General features: G+C 38.6%; 2 protein-coding genes across 3 annotated transcripts in view; one reads left to right on the plus strand and one right to left on the minus strand.

The window, feature by feature from the left end:
- vegfc (vascular endothelial growth factor c) overlaps nucleotides 1-6,066 on the plus strand; it is a 36,264-nt gene extending 30,198 nt beyond the window's left edge. For both annotated transcript variants that reach the window (XM_057825061.1, XM_057825044.1), the window contains exon 9: nucleotides 1,403-6,066. In XM_057825061.1, the coding sequence (XP_057681044.1) occupies nucleotides 1,403-1,514 (112 nt within the window). In that variant the 3' untranslated portion in view covers nucleotides 1,515-6,066. The remainder of the gene's footprint in view (nucleotides 1-1,402) is intronic.
- LOC130908996 (uncharacterized) lies at nucleotides 3,306-22,797 on the minus strand. Its single transcript, XM_057825032.1, has 10 exons — nucleotides 22,636-22,797; nucleotides 18,318-18,463; nucleotides 17,334-17,415; nucleotides 13,939-14,074; nucleotides 13,560-13,759; nucleotides 13,337-13,473; nucleotides 13,111-13,252; nucleotides 12,721-13,002; nucleotides 6,408-12,417; nucleotides 3,306-4,569 (listed from the first exon to the last, which is right to left on the minus strand). Exons 1-10 carry the CDS (start codon nucleotides 22,759-22,761, stop codon nucleotides 4,559-4,561), a joined length of 7,272 nt encoding a protein of 2,423 aa, XP_057681015.1. The 5' UTR covers nucleotides 22,762-22,797; the 3' UTR covers nucleotides 3,306-4,558.
- Between the last annotated feature and the right edge of the window lie 1,858 nt (nucleotides 22,798-24,655).

The following is a 24,655-nucleotide window of genomic DNA, read 5'->3' on the forward strand; positions in this document are numbered from 1 at the left end:
TGTGGAATAGTTTGGAGACCACTGAATCATGGCATAAACAATGAAGTCATTTTATAGACAGAGATATATAGAGATATATTATAATCAATTGGATACATAAAACTTGTTTTGAAAAATAAATTCTTTCATTTGTTTATTCAGGTTGATCATAGAGCTAGTACAGAAAATGAACCCAACTCCAGTTCAGCCTTGCAGTACTTTGAGCGCCCCAAGTCAGTCTAGACACATCTACTTCATTTTTCTCTCAAAGTGCATGAAATGGATGCATCTTACAATAAAATGTAAAAAATAAATAAATAAATTCTCCCCGGGGGGGCATGCCCCCCAGACCCCCTGTGTTTCCCTTCGTATAGCGATTCTTGTGGGCTGGGCTGAGTCAAAGTCCAGGGCTGCTTTTTAGTCTCAGTCCGCCGCTGCCAACGGGTGCTGTTAATTACACAAATTAGAGAAGCATCACATGATTTTTCAAAGGGTGCCAATACTTTTGTCCGGCCCATTTTTGGAGTTTTGTGTAGAATGATAATGTGTTTTTTTTTTTTCATTCTCTTTTGCGTTTTTTCATTGCAAGCCAAATAAATGAAGATATTACTACCAAAGCATTTGTAATTGCAATCATTTTCTGTGAGATATTGAGCATTATCTGACAGAATTGCAGGGGTGCCAACACTTTTAACCAGCAGTGTATGTGTAGCAACAGATCTACATTGTTGTCAGTCCACACAAAATTACCCTGCCTGATGTGCTTCGCTAAGTTATTGAATCTGAATCTGACCAGGCTGAAAGAGCACACAGCGGAAGGGAAGGGTTAAATGCACGAATCAAGTTTTGGTAGTGCTGCCTCCTACACATTGGGAATGCATATTACCTCAGCAAATTGCGCTTTGCGCTTCCGTGTGCACGCAGTTTTCCCCACACATAATGGTCGTGTAAACGTGGAATTAAAATAACGGCAAAATACCACTTTTGCATTATTGTGCAAGTTCGTTGTCATGTAAATGTAGCCTTATTTGAATGTCTTTATTCTTTTTATTTTATTAAAATTAGTTTTATCTTTTTGAAGTTAAAATATTCAAAATGTAAAATATTTTTGTTATTAAAAAAAAAAAAAAAAAACTGACCCCCCCCACCCCCAAAATGCATATTTTAATTATTCTAGATTTGTTTTAAATCGCCCATCTCAAAATTTGTGCAGGGAACACTAATACTACAATTGGATGTCAAATGGGGCCGCAGAATACTGTCCCGTGGGCCACAAGTTTAAGACTACTGTCCTATATGAATGTAATGAGAAAAAAAAAAATCACAATTGGTGCATTAAAGGGTTAAATTCCCCCAGATATTAACGGGAAACTTTTCGACCTATCTCCACTAAATATTTTTCTCCTCTTTCACGTTTCCCCAGTTGCTACAAGTTACCATGCAGGAGCCCCAGACGTCCGTGCCTATCTGGCTTTTACTACAGCCACCAAGTTTGCCAGTGCATCCCCAACTATATGAAGCCCGAATGGAATTAGCCAAACATTGAGGAGCAGACAGACACAAGCCGAAGGCTGTGTTTAAACCATGGGAAACATGTGGCCTGAAACTGCAAGTGAGACTAGGAGGTGGAACAGGACAACTAATGAACAGTTATTGGATTACAACAGACCTATTAATGATATCAGGCGCTAAAAATGCTTTGGCCCTTGGGTGGATACAATTAAAGAGGAAATGAGATCTATGTGACTCACACACATCCGCGGGCAGGATCTCGTCCAACCGCACCTGAGAAATGTCAGAAGGACGCATCGGACCAATCGCTTCAGAGCGAGCTTTGATACCTGCTAGAGCATGCACGCTGACACTTTCCTTGGAATGGCAAGTGGAAGAAGATAATGACAGAGTAGAGATGGAATAAGCTTAGGACAACTTTGCTGCAGGCTGTGCGTTGGAAGCATTTTGGCTTGCAGGGATGTCACAGCAAAAGAAAATGAACATGACACCAACATTCAATCGTTTTTTCAACCCAATGTTTGCATTCCTACCCGCAAACCACTTGGTGTCATTTTTTTTTTTTTTTTTCTTAAGTAAGCAATCACTTTCAACAGGTAATAGTTATTGCTGCTCTACCGCATTTACTTTTATTTAAATGATACTAAGCAATGTAAATATTTAATGTCTAAATATTTAAAATATTTTGTAGTTGTAAAACACTGTATTTAAGGCACTCCATTCTCCCATTCAATATTTTAATTCGTGATACTGCCAACAGTGCTAAAACAATAAATCCTATTATTTTAAGGCTCAAATCAAACTCTAAAACAATAGAGCTAAAAAAGCGTTGAAGTGTTTCATAATCCTTTCTGAAATAACTATTTCCCCTCTCCAATTAAATGATTTATGGGCAAACGTCTGGACAGTGTTTCTAATTAAATCAGACCCTTTCCATGCTAATATTTGTATAATTTTATAACACAGACCTGCAGAGACATGTGGTTTGAGTGAGCCTGAGGCAACACTTGGCTGTGCGGGCTCATTTAAATATTCTTCCACTGTTACGAAAGAAAAAAAAATTCATATGAAATTTGCAGGGTCATTCAAGAATTGGTAGACAATTTACAGTTGTTCAGAATTATTGAACAACAGCAGTATTGGGTTGTAACAAGTATGACATTTATCATCTCATTATTAATTGGATCAAATTAAGAGTTGTAAAATCGACAATTACATTTGTCTACATGCAAGTCGATTTTACAAGTTTTAATATGATTAAAGGCCATACTTGCCAAATTATACTGTAGTGGGTGGTTAATTTTGAACTGTTTTCCCACCTTTCAAACTAAAACGATCAAAATACAAAACACTGCATGTACGTTCTTGCATAAATTTACTTGCCCAGAGACCAAATATGGAAAAAAAAAAAAAAAAAAAAACCCTGAGATATAATGTTTGAAAATATTTTTAAAGATGTCAAATGACTCTGGACTCTGGAGTAGTCCCTAAACCACCATTTCTCTTGTCCCACACCTCAAATGACCAAATTGAATCCGCTACACCATGCGGCCTTGTTAGAAATATAACAATTATATATATATATATATTATACATACATACATACATACACATACATGTTTGTTTTTTTAGAGTCACTTGATCAGCAGGAACAGCTTGCTAAACAGCTAGCTTCCACAAGTACTTCTGAGAAAAAGCTAACAATGCATAGTCAAGATTTGTTTTCAAGAATTTTGAAGCCAAATGGGCTCCAAATTTTGGAATGACCCCTGCTGACAACTTAACTCAGGACAGCTGTAATAACGACAGAATCAGCAACTTGAAATCAGTTTTATTCAAAAACAAATATAAACTGCGCTCCAGCAAACCCTGACATAAGCAGTCGATATTTTCCTAATATTTACAATATAAAAAATAAAATAAATAGAGCCTGTTGCAGCCTTCTGCAAACAGTTACAACTGTGGTACTTGCAATTCATTATTTATTGAAGGAAGCCAGAGACGATAGAATAATGGTTATAGCAGACAGCCCTGTTTGATGACAATGACATAATTCTTAAATGACCTGCGCGTTGGAGCAAACCTGCAAAAAAGTATTGAAGTCAGTGAAAGAAAGACAGCAGCCGCTTGAGGTTGAGTGCACGCTGACCTCTACTGGCAGCACCCAAATCAAGAGTGCAAAATGCAAAGAAAGCATCATTTTATGGCTTACTGATGGGGAGAGGTTTTAAAAAAAAAAAAAAAAAAAAAAAAAAAAAAAAAAAAAGACTATCCTTGTGGCAGCTCTGTCCGTGGTGTCAAGAGTCCATTATCAAGAAGCTGGAAAATGTGACTCCAGAACAGGCACTTCAGTACAAAGTCTTCGGCAATCTGTTTGCCTTTTAACCCACTGGCTCTCTTCCAGGCTTTGTTAACAAACATCACTTTTCTTATGCTTTGCTCTGTACATCATAGGTGTATACATTATCAAAGGGGAAGTAAAGCTCCCCCCATGGTTTTTCAAGTACACATTGTACGTGCCCGGCTCACCTTAATACTGTATTCTGAATAATATTGTGTTTGTGGACAAATATTCATCCATTTTCATTCTTCCAATAGACTTAATTACAATAGAATAGAACTTTATTGTCATTGTCAGCAACGAATGAACATTGTGAACAACGAAATTTGACGTGGCACTCCAGTATAAAAATGTTGCAATTTCTCGTCTTAGTGTACTCCCTGCCAATGTTGTGATAATTAGCACAAATAGTTGATGACATGATTGTTTGAACAACATTAACTGGGGTTCAGACCACCTGACATGCCCACATTGCGGTTGTCCGAGATTTAATTAAAACTGATGACAATTCATATGTTTTGTTCCACAAATGTATTGATCAGAATACAGTGTACAGCCTAGTAGGGCAACGTAATGTAATCATGAAACCAAAATAATGCTTTAGTTCCCCTTACGGTCCTTAAGAGGTCCAGGGAACCATGATCCAACCACAGTTCCTTACAGGTCCACTGGTCAATCATTTGTGCATCCACAAGGTCCTCTCAACTTGGATTCCAGTTCAACTTTTCAAGAATTCCCTACAATGCAAAGAATACGAATGAAACTGGTTGAGTTTAGCCACAATCAGTGTTGTTAATAATGGCGTTATTTTTTTCAGTCTTGAGTAATCTAATTAGTTTTCCCTTTACAAAGCGTTACCATTACTGAGGATGTAAAGGGGCGCGTTACTACAATTTGGCAGAACGAACACGAGTTGTCTGATTATCTGAAAAAGAGCAGAGCGGGATGGGTACAGTGGTGATGCCGTTGCAAACATGATGATGATTGGCTAGGTGGCTCGAAGCGTTAGCATAGCATTCGTATTCTCGCTAACATTAGCATGGCAAGCATATTCTAAAGTCTTGGGCAACTTTGGGTACAATTAATTGAAAGTAATGTACTGTTTTTCTGCTGAGTGTGCATTATCATCACCAAGTTGAGGTTGCCCTTGTAGACGCAACAATGTTTTTTTTTGTGTTTTTTTATTTTTATTTATTACCAATAATAGTTACTTGCCCCCAAATTTTGTTGAATGACGTGTCCATGAACCTTGTTTGACGTTTATCAAAACATCTAGAGCAAAGACAGGAGAGGCAGGAGATTCAGAGCCTCACCTGCATATTGAAAAATATATCTACTGTATATATATTAGGAGTGTGACACACAAGTCACGGTTCAGTACGTACCATGGGATCAGTACTCTCGCAGCATTTGAAAGTTAAAGTCTGTATACAGTTACACTCTAAGATAGGGAAAATATTTTTTTAAAATGTAAATAGTGTGACCTACGTTTTTTTAAAATGATAAAATCAGTTCAATTTAGTTAACATAAACATCTTTGATGGGAAAGATGTTATAGAATGTATAATGTAATGTGTAGAACAGTGGTCTCAAACCGGTCCTCAAAGGGCCGCAGGGGGTACTGGATTTCATTCCAACCAAACGAGACAAATACCTTTTCACCAATCTGGTTTCTTACAAGTGTAATCAGTTGATTGCAATCAGGTGCTGCTTATGTTAGTAGAAACCTCATTGGTTGAACTGTTTGTGCTGGATCTGTTGGAACAAAAACCAGGACCCACTGCGGCCCTTTGTGGAGTCGGTTTGAGACCGCTGGTGTAGAACATGAAAAGTAACGTCAGTTACTTTGCTGAATAACTAATTACTCTTACAATGAGTCAGTTACTAACTCAATTACTTTTTGGGAGAAGTAATTTGTAACTATATCTACTAGCTTTTTTTTAAGTAAGATCAACAACCCTGGCCACAATAACAGCAAGACACTCAGGTCGTAGTGAGGTGGTGTCTGGCAAGTCTTTTGCGTTCCTCCAACCCTAAACATGATAAGTTTGTTCCATCATTTCCTTTTAGACTAGCGCAGGGGTTAGAAACCTTTAACACCCAAAGAGCCAGTTTGGCTTTTTTTCCACGGAAAAGACAACACAGGGAGCTGCACACACTTTTTGCCATCTCAAATTAAAATGTTAGCCAAGGGGTAAGCAACCAGTCAGGTCAACCAGTCACAACTATTTAAAGTCACGGTTTCACATGGAATGTAACACTTTGACATTACATAGTTGGTGAATTAATTACCTGTTTGTGTGTTCTATTTACAAAGAAAGTAAGCTCAACTTGCTCTGCTCACCATAGCAATGCTAAATTTCTTTGTTAAATCTCATAAGCGCCACAATATGTTTTAATCAAACACTCATGTTTTATTTTTAAAACTGAGCTGCATTTGAGGGATCAAAGAGCCAAATGTGGCTCCTGAGCCGGGGGTTGCTGACCCCTGGGCTAGCGGTAGCCACTCACTTTTTTGCCACTTAGAAGTATTATTATTATTACTTCCAAACATTTTGAAATGGTTTGAACTCACCTTCGTCATCAGAGTCGAAGCCAAAAAGATTGGAGCAGCGCTGGACTTGGAGGTGACTTTGCAACTCCTCTGCACTGTTGAACGTCGTAAAGCAATTGGCACACCGTTGTCTCTGTGGTCTTGTGGTGACCAAAGTCTCCTGTTGTGAGGTGGATGCAAGGAACCCTGCCACTTTTCTTCTTTTGGGCATGGCGGTGAACCATTCGTTGAGGTAGGCCGTGGGAGGCGCACGCATGTGTTTCTTTCCATACTCGGCCAGGGTGTCAATGCACAATGTGAATTTGTCTTCCTCTTGTGCTGAGGTTGACTTAAGAGAGAGAGGGTGCTTACTATAATCAGGTGTTTTGTTTACATGTCCCTGCTCATCAGCACAGTTGTCCACTTGTCCAGCCTTCACTTGACTGCAGTATGGAACATCAGTTGCTACTTGAATGGCAATGTTTTCAACTGGATGTGGACTTTTCTTAGTTTTCTTAGCCTTTTTTGTACCTTCTTTAACTGTCTGGGCAGCATTGGTTTTCCCAACACAGGCAATCTTTAACTTTGTACGTCCACGTGCTGTTTCCCCAGCTTGAGAAGTTGGTGTGGCAGAATCGGGGCCATCACTTGTCACATTTAAAGGTACCTTAGTTGATTTTCTCTTTAATTTAGACTTTGTAGAACTGGGGTCATCACTAGTCACATTTAAAGGTTTATTATGTGACTTTTTCTTCAATTTAGACTGTGTTGAACAAGAGTTCTCACTTGTCACGTTTGAAGGTCCTTTCTTTGACTTTCTCTTCAGATTGGATGTGGTTGAACTGGAGCCATCCTTAGTCATGTTTGGTTCTTTCTTTGACTGTCTCTTCAATTTCAAGGTGCTGCAACTGGAACCACTGCTTTTCCTTTTTGAATGTTCTCTCTTGAACTTTCTCTTCAAATTGGACTTGGTAGAACGGGAGCCAACACTAGTCTTGTTTGAAGGTTCTTTCTTTGACTGGCTCTTCAATTTCAAGGTGCTGAAACTGGAACCATTGCTAGTCATGTTTGAAGGTTGTCTCTTTGACTTTCTCTTCATATTGGACATTGTTGAATTGGAGCCATTACTGGTCATGTTTGAAAGTTCTTTCTTTGTCTCACTCTTCAATTTCAAGGTGAAGAAACCGGAGCCATCACTAGTCACATTTGAATGCTCTGTCATTGACTCTCCTTTTAATTTTGTCACGATAGAACTTGTGCCATCACCAGTGACGTTTGAAGGTTCTTGAGACTTTCTCGTGGTGGAACTGAAACCAATGCTAGTCATGTTTGAAGGTTCTTCAATTGACTTTCTCTTCAAATTGCACAAAGTGGAACTGGAGTCATCACTCGTCACATGTGAAGGCTTTTTCTTTGACTCTTCCGTCCACTTGATGGAACTGGAGTCCTCAATATTCACGTTTGAAGGTTCTTCCTTTGATTCTTTCCTTAATTCAGATGTGATGGAACAGGAGCCATCCATTGTCATTTTTGAAGGTTTTTCATTTAACTTTTTCTTTAATTCAGACGTTGTGGAACTGGACCCATTCATAGTAACATTTGAAGGTTCTTCCTTTGACTCTTTATTCAAGTCAGATGTGTTGGAACTGGAGCCACCCATAGTCACGTTTGAAGATTCTTCATTTGACTCTTCATTCAATTCAAACGTTGTGAAACTGGTGTCATCCATAGTCACATGTGAAGGTTCTTTCTTTGACTCTTTATTTAGTTTAGACGTGGTGGAACTGGAGCCACCCATAGTCCCATTTGAAGGTTCTTTTTTTGACCCCTTATTTAATTCAGACATGTTGGAACTGGAGCCACCACTAGTCACGTTTGAAGATTGTTCACTTGACTCCATATTCAATTCAGACGTGGTGGAACTGGTGCCATCCATAGACATATTTGAAAGTTCTCCCCTTAACATATTTTCATCATTGGGGCAGATTGTGACACCTACTTTATTTTTACCATGAAACCTCTTTTCTGATTTATTGTTATTAGTTATCATCTTCTGCATGTTCACTGCAGTGGCAGCAGGGACACAATCTGCAGGGCTACCCTGGGATGAATGTGTTTTGTACCTTCGTACTACAGTAAATGCTGACTTTGCAGGCTCCTTTGAAGCTGCTGGCAATCCAGATTGTCTGCGAGGACTTCTCCTGGGTGTAACTCTATTCTTCTTTGCTATATTTGCACCAAAAGTGTCTCCTTCTTTTGAAGCACAGCGCTTTTTCAAATTATGAGCACCTAATCTATGGGCAGGGGCAATTGTACCTGGGGATGCCTTCCTCGAATGGGAGTCTCTGTTTAAGGACATCTTTTTTTCGACACAATTGCTCCTGTTTTCACTCACTGACTTTTTGGACTTCGATTTACTGTCTGGCATCTCCGATATACAGCCAGCATTGTTGGAATGCTTGGGTTTTTCTTTAATTTTTACCTTGTTGCTAACTGAAGGACAGTCTGGTGGTTTGCTCTTTAAACATTGATTGTTTTGAACCTTAGTCGTGACTTTGTCATGCTCCTCTTTTTTGTACTTTCTTGGACGTCCTCTTCTTTTAGGGACTATTTCAGTTCGGGTCACACTGACCTGCTTTTTCTTGCAGTTATCCCTCAATTTGGCCTTGCATTTAAAGAAGGGTGCTTGCAGAAGTTTTGTAGCAACTAGATTCGTTTTTGATGTTTGAGCTTTCCTCAACCTTAGATTCAAACTACATTTATTGGACTGTGTGGTGGGGTCCTTGTTGGAGAGATTCTTTAAAACATTTGAATTCTTGGACTCATTTTTCACTTTTTGCTCTTCTTTACCCACAGATTTTTCAGTGGGGTGAAGAGAATCACTGACAATTTTCGATGTCGAGTCTTGAGATACATGGCCCCTTAATTTACGAGTTGACTCACTCAAAGTCCCTTTTACACTAGAGGTTACAGTTTTTACCTGTATGCTAATAGGTTTATTGTCAGTCTGAGCATCAACAGTCTTTACTGGCTTGGTGAGTTTGGAAGCATAGTGTTCTTTTTCATGAAGATTCAGCGCCCAGAGACAAATAAATAGTTCGGAACAACCAGGTAAGCAGCACACTGCCTGCAATGGACTGTGTTTTCTGGCATGACGTCTCATTTCATTACCAGTTTTGAATCTGGCAGTACAACCCAGATGAAGGCAAGGATGTCGAGGACTAAGCCGATGTCTTTCCACGTGATGCTGAAAATGCTCAAAACTCCATAAAACTCGCATGCAAATACTGCATTTGTTGTTTGCTACTTTCAATGAGAGCTTTAAAGGTTTGGTATCACCATAGTGATGTTCCAAAGCATGGTAGAGCAGTGCAACACGATTTTTAGAAAGGTCTGTAGACCAACTGCATCCATCTGCTGGACAGCAAACTTTCTTCTGAGAAACCTTCTTGGTGTCAATAATTACATCCTCCTTAGAATATTCAATGCGTTTCCTCTTCTGCACCGATGATGCAAATGAGTCACAAGATTTAGGCATCACGTGATTCACCTTGCCATTGCCTGCTTTGTCTTTATTGATATTTGGCATATGTGTCAGCTCAATGTGTTTCCTCTTCTGCGCCGATGATGCAAATGAGCCACAAGATGTAAGCATCACGTGATTCATCTTGCCATTGCCTGCGTCGTCTTTATTGACGTTTGGCATTTGTGTCTGCTCGTGTGCAGCTTTTGAGTTGGTCCTTTTCATCTGGTCAAATTGAGTTTTGCCAATATTTCCATTTACCTTCCTGTCAGAATATTTTCTGTCATTTTGCTTGTTTCCCTGTACCAACGGACCATCGACTGCTTTGTCATTTGATCGTAAATTTCTTGATTCTGACTGTGAGTGTGGCTCTGGTTGGCTAATTAACTTTTTGCAGATAGAAGACTTTCTCGGTCTCCTATTTATGTGATTGCCAGAGAGCCAGTCTGGAGCTTTAGCTTTGGCAGACGTCTTGGGATGGGAGAAATCTTTGGTCACTGATACACCACTTTGTTGCGCTTTGTTACTGGCTAACTCCTTGCTTCTTTTGAGCTTTTCAATATGATCAGAGAGGTGCATCATGGCCAGGAGGTCATCTTTAAAAATGGTCCCACAAAACATACACTCATCCTTGCGGAAATGGAACATAGCATGTATTACTACACGCCTGCCCTTGAATTCTCGTTGACAAAAAGTACAGCAGGACTCCAACTTCGATTCCTCTGTTTCTATCAATTCACCGTCCTCAAAGTCATCATCCTCGGTTGGACTTCTTTGGTCATTACCTTCAATATATGCAGGGGTTGCTGCTTCCGGGAATGTATGACTAGAGACATTTGCAACCCTGCTTTTGTCTGGAAGCACTGATTCGTTAGTCTTAGTGTCAGCAGGTTGTTCAGGATTTACCATATCTTGAGGAATTTCAACAGGAGGAACATGTGTGAACGTCTCCGTTACTAATTCGGAATTGCCATTAGTATCGTTGGACTTTTCGGCTTGTCCTAAGCTTGTAACTCCTTTGGTCTTTTCGATACATGTGTCAATTTGAGAATGAGAAGGAAGTGGTTTTGGGTGTTGTTCTTCATCTATGTTAAGTGCTCTTGTACTTGGAAGAGGCACTTTAAATGGAGAGTCAGGGTTTTGGCTTGTTAATGTACTGGCAACTGGCGAGGTATGTTCAGTAACTTGTATTTGACTGCTTTGTGTTTGAGAAAACTCGATGGAAGCTGTAGTTTGCTGTTGTATGACCTCCTCCACTGCTGGGCTTTGTGAAGTTGAACAGAGTTCAATGGACTTAACAGTGCTATGGACTTCGTTTGTGCTTAGAGATGGAGCAGCTTCACCTAAAGTTTTAGTTTCTGTTCCCTTTACCGATTTATCAGAAAGAACCCCTTCTACAATCTTTTCTAAGCATTCTTTTGCTGACAACTGTAAGACTGTGTTTGATGGTTCTGGATGTTTAGTTGCAACTGCTTCCTCTGAGTTCAAACCACCCTTTGTCTCCGCATTAGGTTTCTCACAAAGCCCACCCTGTGGTTCTTTAGGGGGACTTGCATGTGCAGAAGAGCGTGTGATTGTTGATACAGATCCATGAGTATTTGGACCATTACCCTTTCCTTTGGGCCTGCGAGCATAACAGTGCAAAAGCTGCACAAGCGTAGTTGCATCCCTTGCTCGAAGAATGACCTCTTTTCCTTGGAGCACCTTCATTGGAGGGGAGTTTTCAGGAATTTTGAGTGTTGGTTTATAAAAGAGCATTGGAGGACACATTTTCTGTCTGTTGCAATCTTCATTAAACATTCCACTCAGCTCATTGTCCGGTAGTGACAACTCCAGAATTACTTGTGGAGCAGAAGCTGGTTCAACAGAGTCCAGAGGAAATCCTTTCTCATGCTTAGTACTCAAGTTTTTAGAAACCTTGGGCTGTGTGTTGTTCTTGATATGACCAAATTCAGACCTCTTCAGGGCACCCCCCTTTTGATCTCTCAAACCACGTCTCCTAAACTTGGAGTCTTGCAGACCACCCGAATCTTCCAGTAGCCATTTGGGTTTTTGAATTTTCCGTTTTGGGGGATCTTTTTCAGATAAACGTGTAACTCGTCTTAGTTGCCCGGACGTTATGTCATGTATCCTGTCAACCTGCCAAAATGAACGCCTCAAAGGTTGAGCTGATGCTTCCTTTGTAAATCGTGACCTGTGGGTGCCCTTTTTTTTCACAGCATTGCTATCATTCAGGTCTGTTTTGCCTTGGCCCAATTTCAGTTTTTGGGGTGACTCCCCACTATTCATTTCTTTCTGTCTGCCATCATTATGGTGAGGCTTTTTTACTGTTCTTTTGTCATCTTCACCTGTTGATGTGCTATACACAAAAGAAAACTCTTTGGCACAGTAGTTTGCGATCCATGTTTCCTCCATGAGTTCTTCTAGCGCGGCATCAACTACTTTCTCACTTATCAGTTTCAAACAATTGGTTTGCAAAGCAATGAGGTTCCAAAACTCTGGGTCAAAGTAAAGGTCCTTCTTCAAGACCTGCGAACAAAACATTGAAATATGCCATGAGTGTATTACATAACTTAAAAAAAAATGCTCAAGTTCAATTTGAAATTAATTTTCTACAGTTATTGTTTACGATATATACATTTTTCAACTGTTTAGCATTGTCTTCCTTGCGAACAAATTGATGTTCAATATTTATGGACCTGTAATTTTCTGTACTTGCAAGAGATGCAAGATATCCGACCAAAAAAAAAAAAAACCAGAATGAATATAAACTTTTGTATTCAGGAATGTATTATACTCGAGAAATTGCGGTATACAGAGATTGTGTTTTACCTGTAGTGTTTCAAATCGGATTTGATTTCTGATGGGGATGTGTTCCACATGGTAGTCTTGGTCTGGAAGCATATACAGCAAATACACCATCTTGTAGGCTTCCACGGTACGTTCCAAGAAGAAGACGAGGAGCGCACATGCACGACACACTTCAAGATCATTGGGGAGCAGGCCAGCAATAGTTTTATAGATGAGTGACTTAGTTGTAGTGTCACCAGGGAGACAAGATTTCAAGGCATTTGCACAAAGTTCCACGCAAAACTGGATCCCCTCTTCCCCCAGCTGGCAAGACAAAGAAAACAAGGCTGTAAAATGATAAGGTACACAAAAGGATCTACAACTTCACATTGGGATAAAAAGCCAATATACTTTGAGCTGTATTGTTCTCACCTCTTGAATTAAGACTTTGATAAACGGAAAGATTGAGTTGATATTTGTGGCAGACAACATTAGCCGGCGGCTTTCCTCAAGAAAAGCCTGTTTGGAAGTATTCACCCGATCATGAAGTTTGCTCCACACAAAAATGAGCTCCCTGTTCAGGGACAAAGGGGGGAATCGTTAAAATATCATGAAAAAGGATATAAAAATAATTTCAATTAAAATTACATTTACCCACCATAAATAGTACATTTCTCCCCTGCAGAGTTGTTGGGAGAGGAACATCTGGCAGAGGGCTAACAGCAATTCATTTGTTTCCTCATATTCTAAACTACAGATGATGTGCACAGCATCTTTACCATTTAGGCAAGACACCTGGGAAAAAAAAGACAAAATAATCCAGGCACCACTAAATGGCAGCTGAGAAGAAACAGCTTTGCAGCTATAACCTTTCCACCCACCTCTTGAAGCAGCTGATGGCGTTGAGTCTTGTAAAGCCATGTGAGGTAGACCTGGAGGAAGAACAAGTGTTTCCCTGCCGTCGGATGACGAATACAACACTTGGCCAGGGCTAGAGCCTCACTAACCCGCTCACGCGATATAAGGTAGCGCACCCGTAGAGCCAAGAACACTGGTGGCTCAGAGCTGAGGAACCTGTCCACTGAGAAAAAAAAATCATAAGGTTTCCCAATTAAATATACACCAATTCTATACTTTGATTAAAATTGTTAGCAAAAGAAATACGGTAGTATTTACAGAGTGCATTTTGTATCTGTAAAATAAGAATTCAATAGAAATGAAAGCAAATTCGGTTTTGCTAGAACAAGAAATATCACTCACCTTCATTTTGAGGTAAACTAGATTCACTGAGTATTTCCTTCAAGGTTCTACTGACCCAAGCACCTCCTCCACGAATTATGGGCTCAACCTGAAGTAAGTGAACATTTTGATGCCTTGCAAGGGCGATGTTACATTCCTAAAAAGACAGGTGAATGATGTATCAGTACAGAAGAGGGATAGTTGACAAATGACAATCTAAAATTTGTATACTCTCCTCAAATTTGTCCTCTAAAAGTATCAGAAGCGTGACATTTCATTTTCGTGTTGTAGACTGAAAACACTCATTTGACAAAAAATAATTTGATAAGAAAACCAAATGTATGATTTCAATTTCACATTTCTTTCTAATACATTAAACATGTCCACAATCTAGTGAAAACAAAGATACATACATAAAAAAAATTGACAAACTAATAAAATTGGGAATTGCTCAACTTAGGTGGTCCCACAAGTATTTTGAAAAACTAAATAGTAAACTGGGCTGGTGTAGTGTAAAATCATGGCAACTTTTACATACAGTCTGAAATATGGGGGGAATTCACACAATTCTCACCTTTTTTGCTACACAACACAACAGATTTTGAATAAAACAAACAATATGTGCTTTATCTACAAACTTTTTGCTTTACTTGCATCTAAATCATTAACAGTGTAGGAATTACAACAACGTGTACTGTAGGCAGTGGCCAGTGTTGCCAGACTGGGCGGGTTCCTGCCAAATTGGGCTATTTTCAAAGGCTTAGGGCGGGATAAAATGCATTGGGCGGGTTTACGAAATGTGTGCTACTTTTGACAAAATTTGGTGGTTTTGGAAGGAACTGCTTTGCTTAGTTTTTACAGTACACTTGTAAGTGTACACCAGGGGTCCCCAAACTACGGCCCGCCTCCACATTTGGTCTGGCCCCCTGAACAATACCAGCGCACATTTTGATTTTTAAAAATCACCCCCGCCCATAAATGTTATTTATTTCCTGGCTTTTTTTCTGTGAAGAACCCCGAGAGGGTTATTTGGTTATTATCTATTTAATTAATAGTGTTATTGTAGGAAAGCCCCATTGCATGTTTGTGCTTTAGTTTAATTGTTGCTACGCTGGCCCTTTATGAAAAGCGACGCGCGCACGAGTAACTTCAGTGTATTTCATTTATATTATTTAATGTTGTTCCTGTTAATTTAGATATGTTTATAATACAGTATATGTTTATAGGTTATATATATATATTATATTACTGACGTTATATGGTTATCTTGTATTCACAGAAACCACAATACAACAAAATAAATCTCATACTCCTTTCATCATCATAAAGGAAACAAATAAATCCCGAATGTCCCCTGTTGATTCTCTGATCGGAGTTACAACTCCATAGCATCGCCGGCTTTATACCACACACCCACAGAGGGATCCCCAGTCAAATTAACCCTCTTTTTCAGTTATTATTATTATTATTATTATTATTATTATATATTATTATTTTATTTACTTTTGTTCCGTGAAGAATCACAAAAAGGGTTATTTGACTGTGGCTTTCTGAAAAACAATACATTTTTACATTTAGGCACTTCTGCAATCGTCACACTTTTTCTGTTACAAACTGACCCAGGCCCCTCACCAGAGAAGGGAAAAGTTATGTGGCCCCCACAGGAAAACGTTTGGGGACCCCTGGTGTACACCAATGTTGTCACAGATTACTTGAAAAAGTAATTACTGAGTAATGATTACACCTCAAAAAAGTAATCTAGTTACTTTACTGATTACATTATCAAAGTAACTAAGTTACTTTGAAAGTAAGTTATCGGTTACTTTTACAAATTTTTCCGGCTATTCTGCCTCAACATAAGAATTACAACAGAAAAATGTAATCGCATGTAATTGACTTTCAGATAATTTAATTTAAAGGGGAAGATCAGAATTTTTCACATAAGGCTTAAACTTAGAGATAGCGGGGGTTTAATTAGTTGATGGAGTTGATTTTCAACAAATTCAACAGACACTCGCGAAACTAACTTTAATCAGATTACTTGTTTGGAAAAATGAACGCGTTAGATTGCTCGTTACTGATAGAAAGTAATCAGATTACAATCAAGCGTTACTTAGTAACACGTTAGTGACAACACTGGTCTACACCTTGAAGTTCGACTACTTTTGCTTTCTTACTTGCCTGGTACACCAGACTCACCGCTGTTCCAGCGATTGAGTCTGGCCACCATTCAGCGGATACAATTTCCAGGGCAGAGCAAGCCACAGCAAACAGACAGCGGAGTGGACCAATCAGCGACGGGCAGACGTGACGTTAGTAAAACGACGAGGGCAGGACGAGGGACTTGCGCGCGGAAGTAAACATACGAGGAGAGCGGAGTTTATTCAACATGGCTAGCGCGAGACACTGTTGTCAATGACTTGTGTCGATTTGTTTTTGGTAATTTAAAACCGATTTTACCGTGGATTGGAACATATTCTCGGCTCTCCTGTTCACCATCTGTGTTGTTGTGGAGACGACTTTCGACGCCCAAGAGTGACGTTACTCGTTTAGAACACGTCAAGCAAATAAATGAATCTGATTTGTCGATTGACTTTGTACCTGCTCGAGAGGCTGTTAATGGGCTGGTTCCCAGACTTTTCTCTCAGTGTTTGAAAAATACAGGGAGAACAGTCTGGCCGTGCCAGGCAACTTTCTTACAACAGCATTCTATTTGTTCTAATTATATCTGGCATTTTAGCGCCTCACAGCGTTTGGAGCTGTGAACTGCATGTTATTTCTGATTTTTAAGTAAACAGTCAAATTTAATGATAATTACAAAAACAACATAAAAATGAACAGAAACACATGTTTTTTTATGATTGTATGCTGGATATTTTGGCGTTTCGAGTGGTTTCTTTGAGAAAGATGGATTTCCTTATGCTTCTGACACCAATCACAATAGAATTTCTTTCCAGAATGCACTCCAAATCAGCTATGAAAAATATCGTCAACAATGTATTTCGAGTCAGTGATTTCTATTGATTCACGTGTATTTTTTATGTTTAATAACAGATTTATATACTATTATTATTTTTGTTTATGGAAAAGAAAAAAAAAAGTTTTAACCCTTAGTTAGAAGAACTACAACTCCCATGATGCCTATTGAGGAAACAGCAGTGATTCCTCAACAATGCGTCTCCAACTGTTGATTTCTTTTCTTGTTATAATATCAAAATATAGACTGAGTAATTCAGGTAAACATCTTGAACATGATGTTGTAATTTAGGCTGTTTTTTATTGGACTGGGCAGGTTTTACGTTGTGATTGAGCTGGAGATTGAGCTTTCCTATCTGGCAACCCTGGCAGTGGCATCAGTTTGGGTATAAAGTTTCAGCTACATAGGGTGCTCAGTGCATACAGTAAAGAATACTCACCTGAAATTTAACAGAGAAGTGTTTCAATGGCTCTTTGTGGAAGTCCTGCTCATCAAAGAAAAGCAACACCTCATAAACACTCCTGTATGAAGAACAAAGCAAAGAAGAGGCATTTAAGAAAATCTGAATAAGTAAGGAGGTAATAAGAGCTCTCAAATGGAATAACCCAGAAATTGGAAAAATTCTAATCCCAACCCAATGGCCTCTAATCACACAGAAAACAGAAAAATGAAACTAGTGCCAAAAATTAAATGAAGTAAATGTGAGCCCTTGGCTAAGCAAGCATCAAAGGACATTGGGAGTTAATATTATGTGACTTATCAAAAACAAAGAAGAATCAAATCATTAATAATACACATTTTCCTTTTTCTTTGGCACTTGATGTCAGGGCTCTGTTGCTCACATTGTGGCTTTTTTTGTGCATTTGTTTTTGTATGACCCACATTACCCCTACTGCACGTGCGCCACCACAGATGATGTAAATCACCACAATTTCACATGTGCATTAAAGACAGACATGCGAGGAGGCAATATACGATGTTTTTGAACATTGACCATTTGAAACATGAAACAAAAGCGTACCTGACAGGTAAAAATGTCCAAACATGAGCCCACATCAGCTTTGTCTACAATTCTAATCAGTAATCACCATCACTTAATGCGTTTTTATTTACCAGAGATGTGTCCTCTTGTTTTTAAATTTACACTATAAAGATATCAAAGAAATATAAAATAAGAGCCTTTTTTAAAATGCCAACTCAAATAAATTTACAATTGATATTTTTATTATTCCCCAGAGTAACTGTTTTGTAAATCAGACAAAACTAAAGGTTGCCAGCATCCATTTGTATTTCACTTCAGAAGTTCCTCTAGATTTCTGTGACTGCAACAAGCAGTTCAAAGCCTTCAGTAAGAAATGCTAAATCCGCATTTGAGCAAAGTTCTATGTAAAGAAAGACCAGGTTTGCCGACGTCTAGACTTACAAGGCCAAACTACTAAGCGTGTGAAGCACGTGATCGCAGCTTGATGTGAAGGAGGATGAGCCCCTAGCGAAATAGCACAGCGCTGTCTCAAGGATCCTGAGTCGAGGAAGTGGTGTCTTCCAGCGAGAAGTGTACTCTTCCACAAGCTGCGTGGACATACAGAGAAAAATGGACACGTGTGTAAGACTGATGATTCTTGATCGAGAGAGTCTTGAGTTTCATCAGGGGTGCTGTTGGAATGATATTTCACTTAAATTGCCTGAACATGAGTAGTTTATCTTTATACAGCCATCCAGGCTTGCGAGTCATTGACATATAATGACACTGGAAGGCAAAAGTAGCAATAAACCTGTTCCTAATCATACGTCACGGTTTTATGAGAGTATATCTGCTTTATGTTCAATACAACTAGCTCAGATTTAATAGAGTACATACTGTACACTTGTGAGATCAGAAACAAAACAAAACTATTTGCTTCTTGTGACATTATGTGTGCCGTGAGATTTAATGTTGCACTATTAAAAATCCTGGAGTACTTGCTGCATATTTTAATTTTAGCCATAATGCAAGCGTCTTTGAAGACTATCAGGGACAACTGACTCTTGTCAATTTCATTACTGTATTTTTGGGATATAAAGCATACTTAAAACTTTTTCCCCCAAAAATTGATTTTGTACCTTGATTACTTTATAGTCTAATGTGCCTTTAATGTATGGATTCACTTATGCCTAATAACCTTCAATCTACTTTGTTGAAGCATAATTGTAATATATTGACTGCTCCAGTAAAGTGCTCAAGACATTTTCATCATTCATCAATTCCTTAAATAAACACATGAATGCATAAAACATGAATTATAATGTTAAAATATAAAGAACAAATTCAAATCCATTTAAACCTGTTCATTGATGGTACGCTTTATAATCTGGTGTGACTTCTATCTCGAGAAATATTAAATAAATTTAGTAAATTTATTACAACTAACATATACTTATTAGGGATGTACCCAGAGCAAAATTCTTGGCCGAAAAAAAAAAAAAAAAAAAAAGAATATTGGGGAAAAACTGAAAGGTCGAATAATAAACACGAATACAGTTAATTTATTTCATATTCTTTTAAATGTACATTTTATTTCATTATTTCGCAATTAATGCCCTTTGCTGTGGCCTTTTTTTCTTAAAAGTACGCAAACATCTTCCAAAATGTTCTACGACCACCGAAGCTCGAGAAATTTTGTTTGAATGATGCAGATTCTGAAACCTGGTGGTACGTTCCCAATGGCAGTAAGCATTTTGTGGCTCTTTGAACCCGTCCTATAGCAGAGGTGCCGGCGTCGTCAAAGCATTCTGTTCAGTGGACGTCACGGCCAATGAAACCTTGAAAAATGCGCTTTCTTGGAAGTTTGGGACAGTGGAAAAGTGGGTCTCACGTCTCCAATTGCTAAGCTAAATGAGATCTCGATGTACTAAGCGTGCATACAGCTGTGGAACTGTTGCTCACAACAACAAAAAACTATTCCATTCTCGTTGAAACTACTAAAGCTCTTTACAAGGCAATTACAATCTCTCCTACTCCTTAAAATAAGACTCGCTGTTTTCTTATATAACAAGTGGAATCCATTGAGAGCCAGGCAAGTGGGCCGGGTCCTAGCGGCGACGAAGCTGAGTGAAGTCGCTCCCAGACGGATTAAACGGCGACTGGTAGATAAGGTGTGGAAGTTGCGGAAAAAATGTGACAAAAAGAAGTGGTCATGCCATAAGATGATTGTAATAAACAACAGCAAATGCACGTGTATGCATTTAAATACTACTTTATTTGTATACTGCTCGCTTGATTAAACTCCAAAGCACTCCCACACGGGCTTAAATGCACTGTACACTGAACGAGCGTGTAGCAGCGATGAAGCAAATTTATTATCCTTAATTTAAATAATTTACATACTTCTTTGATACCTCAAATATTTCAATACCGCGGACATGTTGGCTGTGAGCCGGTAATGTTGCTTCTTGCCGTGTTTTGATTTTGTCATCACTACGGTTCTTCATGCTATTCGGTGTTAAACTTTCGGCCTTTTAATCCAAAAATGATAAAGAAATTTTAGCTTTTTTCGGCCAAAGGTTTGCTTTGTTTTGTAAATATAGTAGGATTTTTTCAAAATCTTGCATGAGAGAATATGCAATGTTCCTTTAGCCTTTTCAGGTTTTTACTGAATGATCCTTGCACTCAAAATGTAACTCGTAGCGTTAGCGCAACGTTCATGTTTGCATTAGCTTTAGCATGAAAAGCATCCTCTCTCACTTGTTTAAATCTCGTCGTAATGCTTTTGTGGGTTTAATTATTTAAAAATAATGTACTTTTCTTGCAGAATGTGTATAATCATAAAAAGAAGTGCTGCGTTAATTGGTTTGGTAGCACTAGACCAAATTAATCCTTTAAATCTCAGGTCATTGTAAATTTGAAGCTGCTGAAGGAATTGAGAAAATGCCTTTCATAATCTACATTCTTAAAAAAGAAGAAGAAAAAAAAAAGTATAACGGCCTCAAATATCGGCTTAAAAAATCGGTTGAAAATTTGAGATATTGGTATCGGCATTTAAAAATCACATTTCGGTCAACTTCTAGAGCAGTGGTTCTGAACCTTTCTAAAGGTACCAAACCCCACGAGTTTCTCATATGCATTCATGGAACCCTTCTGAATTGGATAATGATTTAAAAAATAATTTTAAAAATCGTAATTCAAAACCAATACTGTATATCTCAGCTAATATCTAAGCAGATTCTCATTTTATACAGGTCAAAATTTGAGACCACGCTGCCCATAAGTCTGTTATACTTCTTCATACCTACCTTCCACTGAACAAAACAGTTTTTCCTCCCATCAGATAGAGGACAAACAGTTGAAAGAAACTGAGTAAAATCTGTAAATCGGGGGCAAGCCAGTCAAAAATCTAACCTAACATGCCACTTTGCGTAGATTTAGTCAGCGTGCGACAATAGGGCCCTGCGGGTCTTTTGACGAACCCCTTTGACTTACTCACCGAACCCATGGGGTTCGATCGAACCAAAGTTAAGAAACACCAGTATATTCGCGGTTTAGCACACTAGAATGTTTTAGGTCAGTTTGGTTTTTAATCTATCCTTTAGAATTCGCTGAAGATCTGGGCCATTGAGTGTTTTTTTTATTCTCCAAAGTAATACCTTAGTTCTATCTGGTGGAATTTTGGTGTTATTTCTTACCTTCCAGTTTGCTAATGTGTGATAGCAAGTCAGTGAGATGTCAGCAAGTGATTCAGTTATGTATGCAAGATGTCGTTTTCAATCCACGAGATTTGTTTGTCCACCATGTTGGTAAAGGGGTTTAATATAAAATTAGTATAACTCGCACTAACATTTACCTTTTAAGAACTACGTGTTTTTCTATCAGTGGATCCCTTTGAATCATTTTGGACAAAGGAAGAATCAAACTTAAAATGTTGAACTCTAGTGTGAATATCTTTTTGATTAGATTTTCTATTTTAGTTTTCAATTATATACTGTACATTGTCCAAGAAATCAAGCCCCCAAAACGCAAACAACACAATTTCTTCTTTACCCTGCAGATGAGGGGGAGCACTTTGTACTATTTAAAAATGGCGGCGCTTTTAATAACTAGTTTATCACTATTGACGCCCATAGATGACAAATCTTTTGGAACTGTCACCAGTCTCCGTTCAAATTGATCAGACATGAACTGTCATCAAAAGCAACGAATGAGTGCTTCAACTCAATAAAGGTTAGTAAACACTTAAAGAAGGTCCTAATTTTGAAAACTGCGTTGTACATGCAATGAGAATAAAACTATTCCAATTATATGCGTTGGTACTTTTATACTGACAGTACAACAAGTTTACTTAACCGTTTGATCCTTTTTAGACAACCAGCATTGGAAATTCATCTAGCACCTCGCCGGTGCAGTAAATCAATCCTCAAATGGCACACAGTAAACGTTTATTTGAACCTCTGACTAAGTTTTCTGAGTAATTCGTGCTAGCTTGTTCAGCCCTTACATTAGCAGGCTAACTGCACTAAAACAGCCTCCGACAGAATAACACTGAACTTAACAAAACATTTCACTTTATACTGTCGTGACTTCCACGCGCATTACACAAAACTCTGTCTGTGTTTTTAATGGGCACCGACTTATTTTACCCACTGGCGAAAATTCACAACGATTACGGCTAAAGCTAGCCATCCATTTCTGGGGGAGGGGAGTAAGCTAACATATAAGCGAATACCTTCGACAAGCAGATCTGTCAGCGACGAGAGCTACGATTGCCTACCTTACAAAGGTTCGAACAGAACGTTTTGCTGTCCGCTCGCAACTCGTCACTTGAATACAAGTTTACTAGCGACTGTAATTGTTTTTCTAAATCCTCCAACTCGGGTAAAGTGTCCTCCTCCGCCATACTAGCTGCTTAGGCTGGCTCGTAGCAGCCCCAGCCAGCCAGCCAGCCAGTCAAGCAAAAGCAACACAACACACATCCCCAAGCGCTCATTGGCTACTGCGAGAAAAACTAGAGCGCTTGATTGGCAACCTGGCGTGCGCCGACGTGAGCTTGTCATGTCCACACGCCAAAGACAACGTCGTACATCTAGACAACGAAGCCATTGAATGCCCCGACAATGCATAAAACCGAACAACACTGGCTGATTGTATTTGGAACGTATCATTCACTGCCATCCCTCCCAGTTAAAATGGATTTGACGTCTATTGCCATAAACAGCAATGAATTAGTTTATACATGATAATTCATCACATTACTCTGAATAGAAATGTTAACCCTTCCAAGCACGAATTATGATTGTTTTTATTACATTCATATAGGACCGGGGTTTCAAAGTTGCGGCCCAGGGGCCAATTGCAGCCCGTGGGACAATTTTTCGAGGCCCCCATTTGACAAAAAAAAAAAAAAAAAATTGTAAATAAATTAATTAATCAAAGGATCAATTCTCGAAAATAAATATTTAGGTAGTATAAGTAAATAAAGAAATAAAAATAAAGCAAACTTTTTTTTTTTTAAAAATGTGAGTAACAAAAACAGAAATAATTCTAAAAATAAAATAGATTAAAAAAATAGAACTAGAACAAAAAATATATTCAAACTGCCATGAATTGGAAAAAAGAAAGACGTAAGTTCAAATAAGTGCAGCCGGATGTATTTCGCACTGGTATTAATTTTTATTCTTGGGACCTCACATAGTTTAACTCTGGCTGCTATTGAAGAAAGTAGGCGTATTTTTTTGTTGTTGTATTTTTTATTAGGATCCCCATTAGCTGATGAAAACATCCGCTACTCTTCCTGGGGTCCACACAAAACATAAAACAGACATAACATCAACATACTAATCTATGGAGGACCCTTACTGGGGTCCACACAAAGCATAAAACAGATAAAACATCAACAAACTAATCAACATAGGCTATACTGCATATAAAAGAAAGAATTCTTATCTTGAAAAATTTACACACTAAAACAAACATAATTCAACATACTAACATAAAGACAGAAGAGAGTTAGTAAGGAGGTAAATAGACAATATAAGAGGTAATATATAAGTCGACAACAACAAAGAGGCTTACATTACAAATTACATCAATGATCAAATACAGTTGACCCTAAAGTACTGCTTTATTTGTTTCTTGAAATTAGCTTTATTTTGAGTTTTTAAAATTTGGTCTGGGAGGGCATTCCATTCAATCATAGCTCTACATAGTATTGTACGTTGTTTAAAGTTAGTTTTCATGATAGGTATGGTATAGTTACCGCTAATAGCATGTCTGGTTGGGTATGAGTGCAGAGTTGAGCTCAGAGTGTAATGCTTAAACAAACTGCCTGGTTTCCTCAATGTCATGATGTTTTTCAGAAAAGAGAGAAGAGATACTCGCAGCCTTGAATCAACTTTAAGCCAAGACAGTTTGTCATGCATGTTGTCTGTGTTGGCTCTCTGGCTAAAGCGCAAGCCTGGCTGTTCTGTTTTGTCGTGTAATCCATTTTAACTGGGAGGGGCTGGGCCCAGTTGAAATGGAATGGATGTCTTTTACCATCAATAGGTGATTTTAATTTCCTTCTTTTGCAGGAGGTAGTATTTTTTATAACTGTGGGTTATTTTAAATACTTGTTTGGTGAGCTCACAGAGGATGTGTGGAGGTGTGTGTATGTTTCTCTGTGAACTCACCTGACAGTGAATAAATTAAGCTAATGATGAAATTGAATAGATGCCCACTATAATGACCACTGTCCCCGAAAGGGTGAAATTGGGACAGGTTGTGGAATGCTTATGTTTTAGTGCGATTGACAG

The sequence above is a fragment of the Corythoichthys intestinalis genome, chromosome 2, assembly GCF_030265065.1.
Source record: "Corythoichthys intestinalis isolate RoL2023-P3 chromosome 2, ASM3026506v1, whole genome shotgun sequence".
Taxonomy (NCBI): Eukaryota; Metazoa; Chordata; class Actinopteri; order Syngnathiformes; family Syngnathidae; genus Corythoichthys; species Corythoichthys intestinalis.

Excerpts from the sequence above, each read along its gene's own strand:
- LOC130908996 (XM_057825032.1), bottom strand. The coding sequence starts at position 22,761 with ATGGCGGAGGAGGACACTTTACCCGAGTTGGAGGATTTAGAAAAACAA. Across the intron at positions 17,416-18,317 it reads ACGCTTAGTAGTTTGGCCTT|GAGTGTTTATGAGGTGTTGC; the intron begins GTAAGTCTAGAC and ends TTCTTCATACAG. Across the intron at positions 13,253-13,336 it reads GGAGAAATGTACTATTTATG|GGAGCTCATTTTTGTGTGGA; the intron begins GTGGGTAAATGT and ends GTCCCTGAACAG.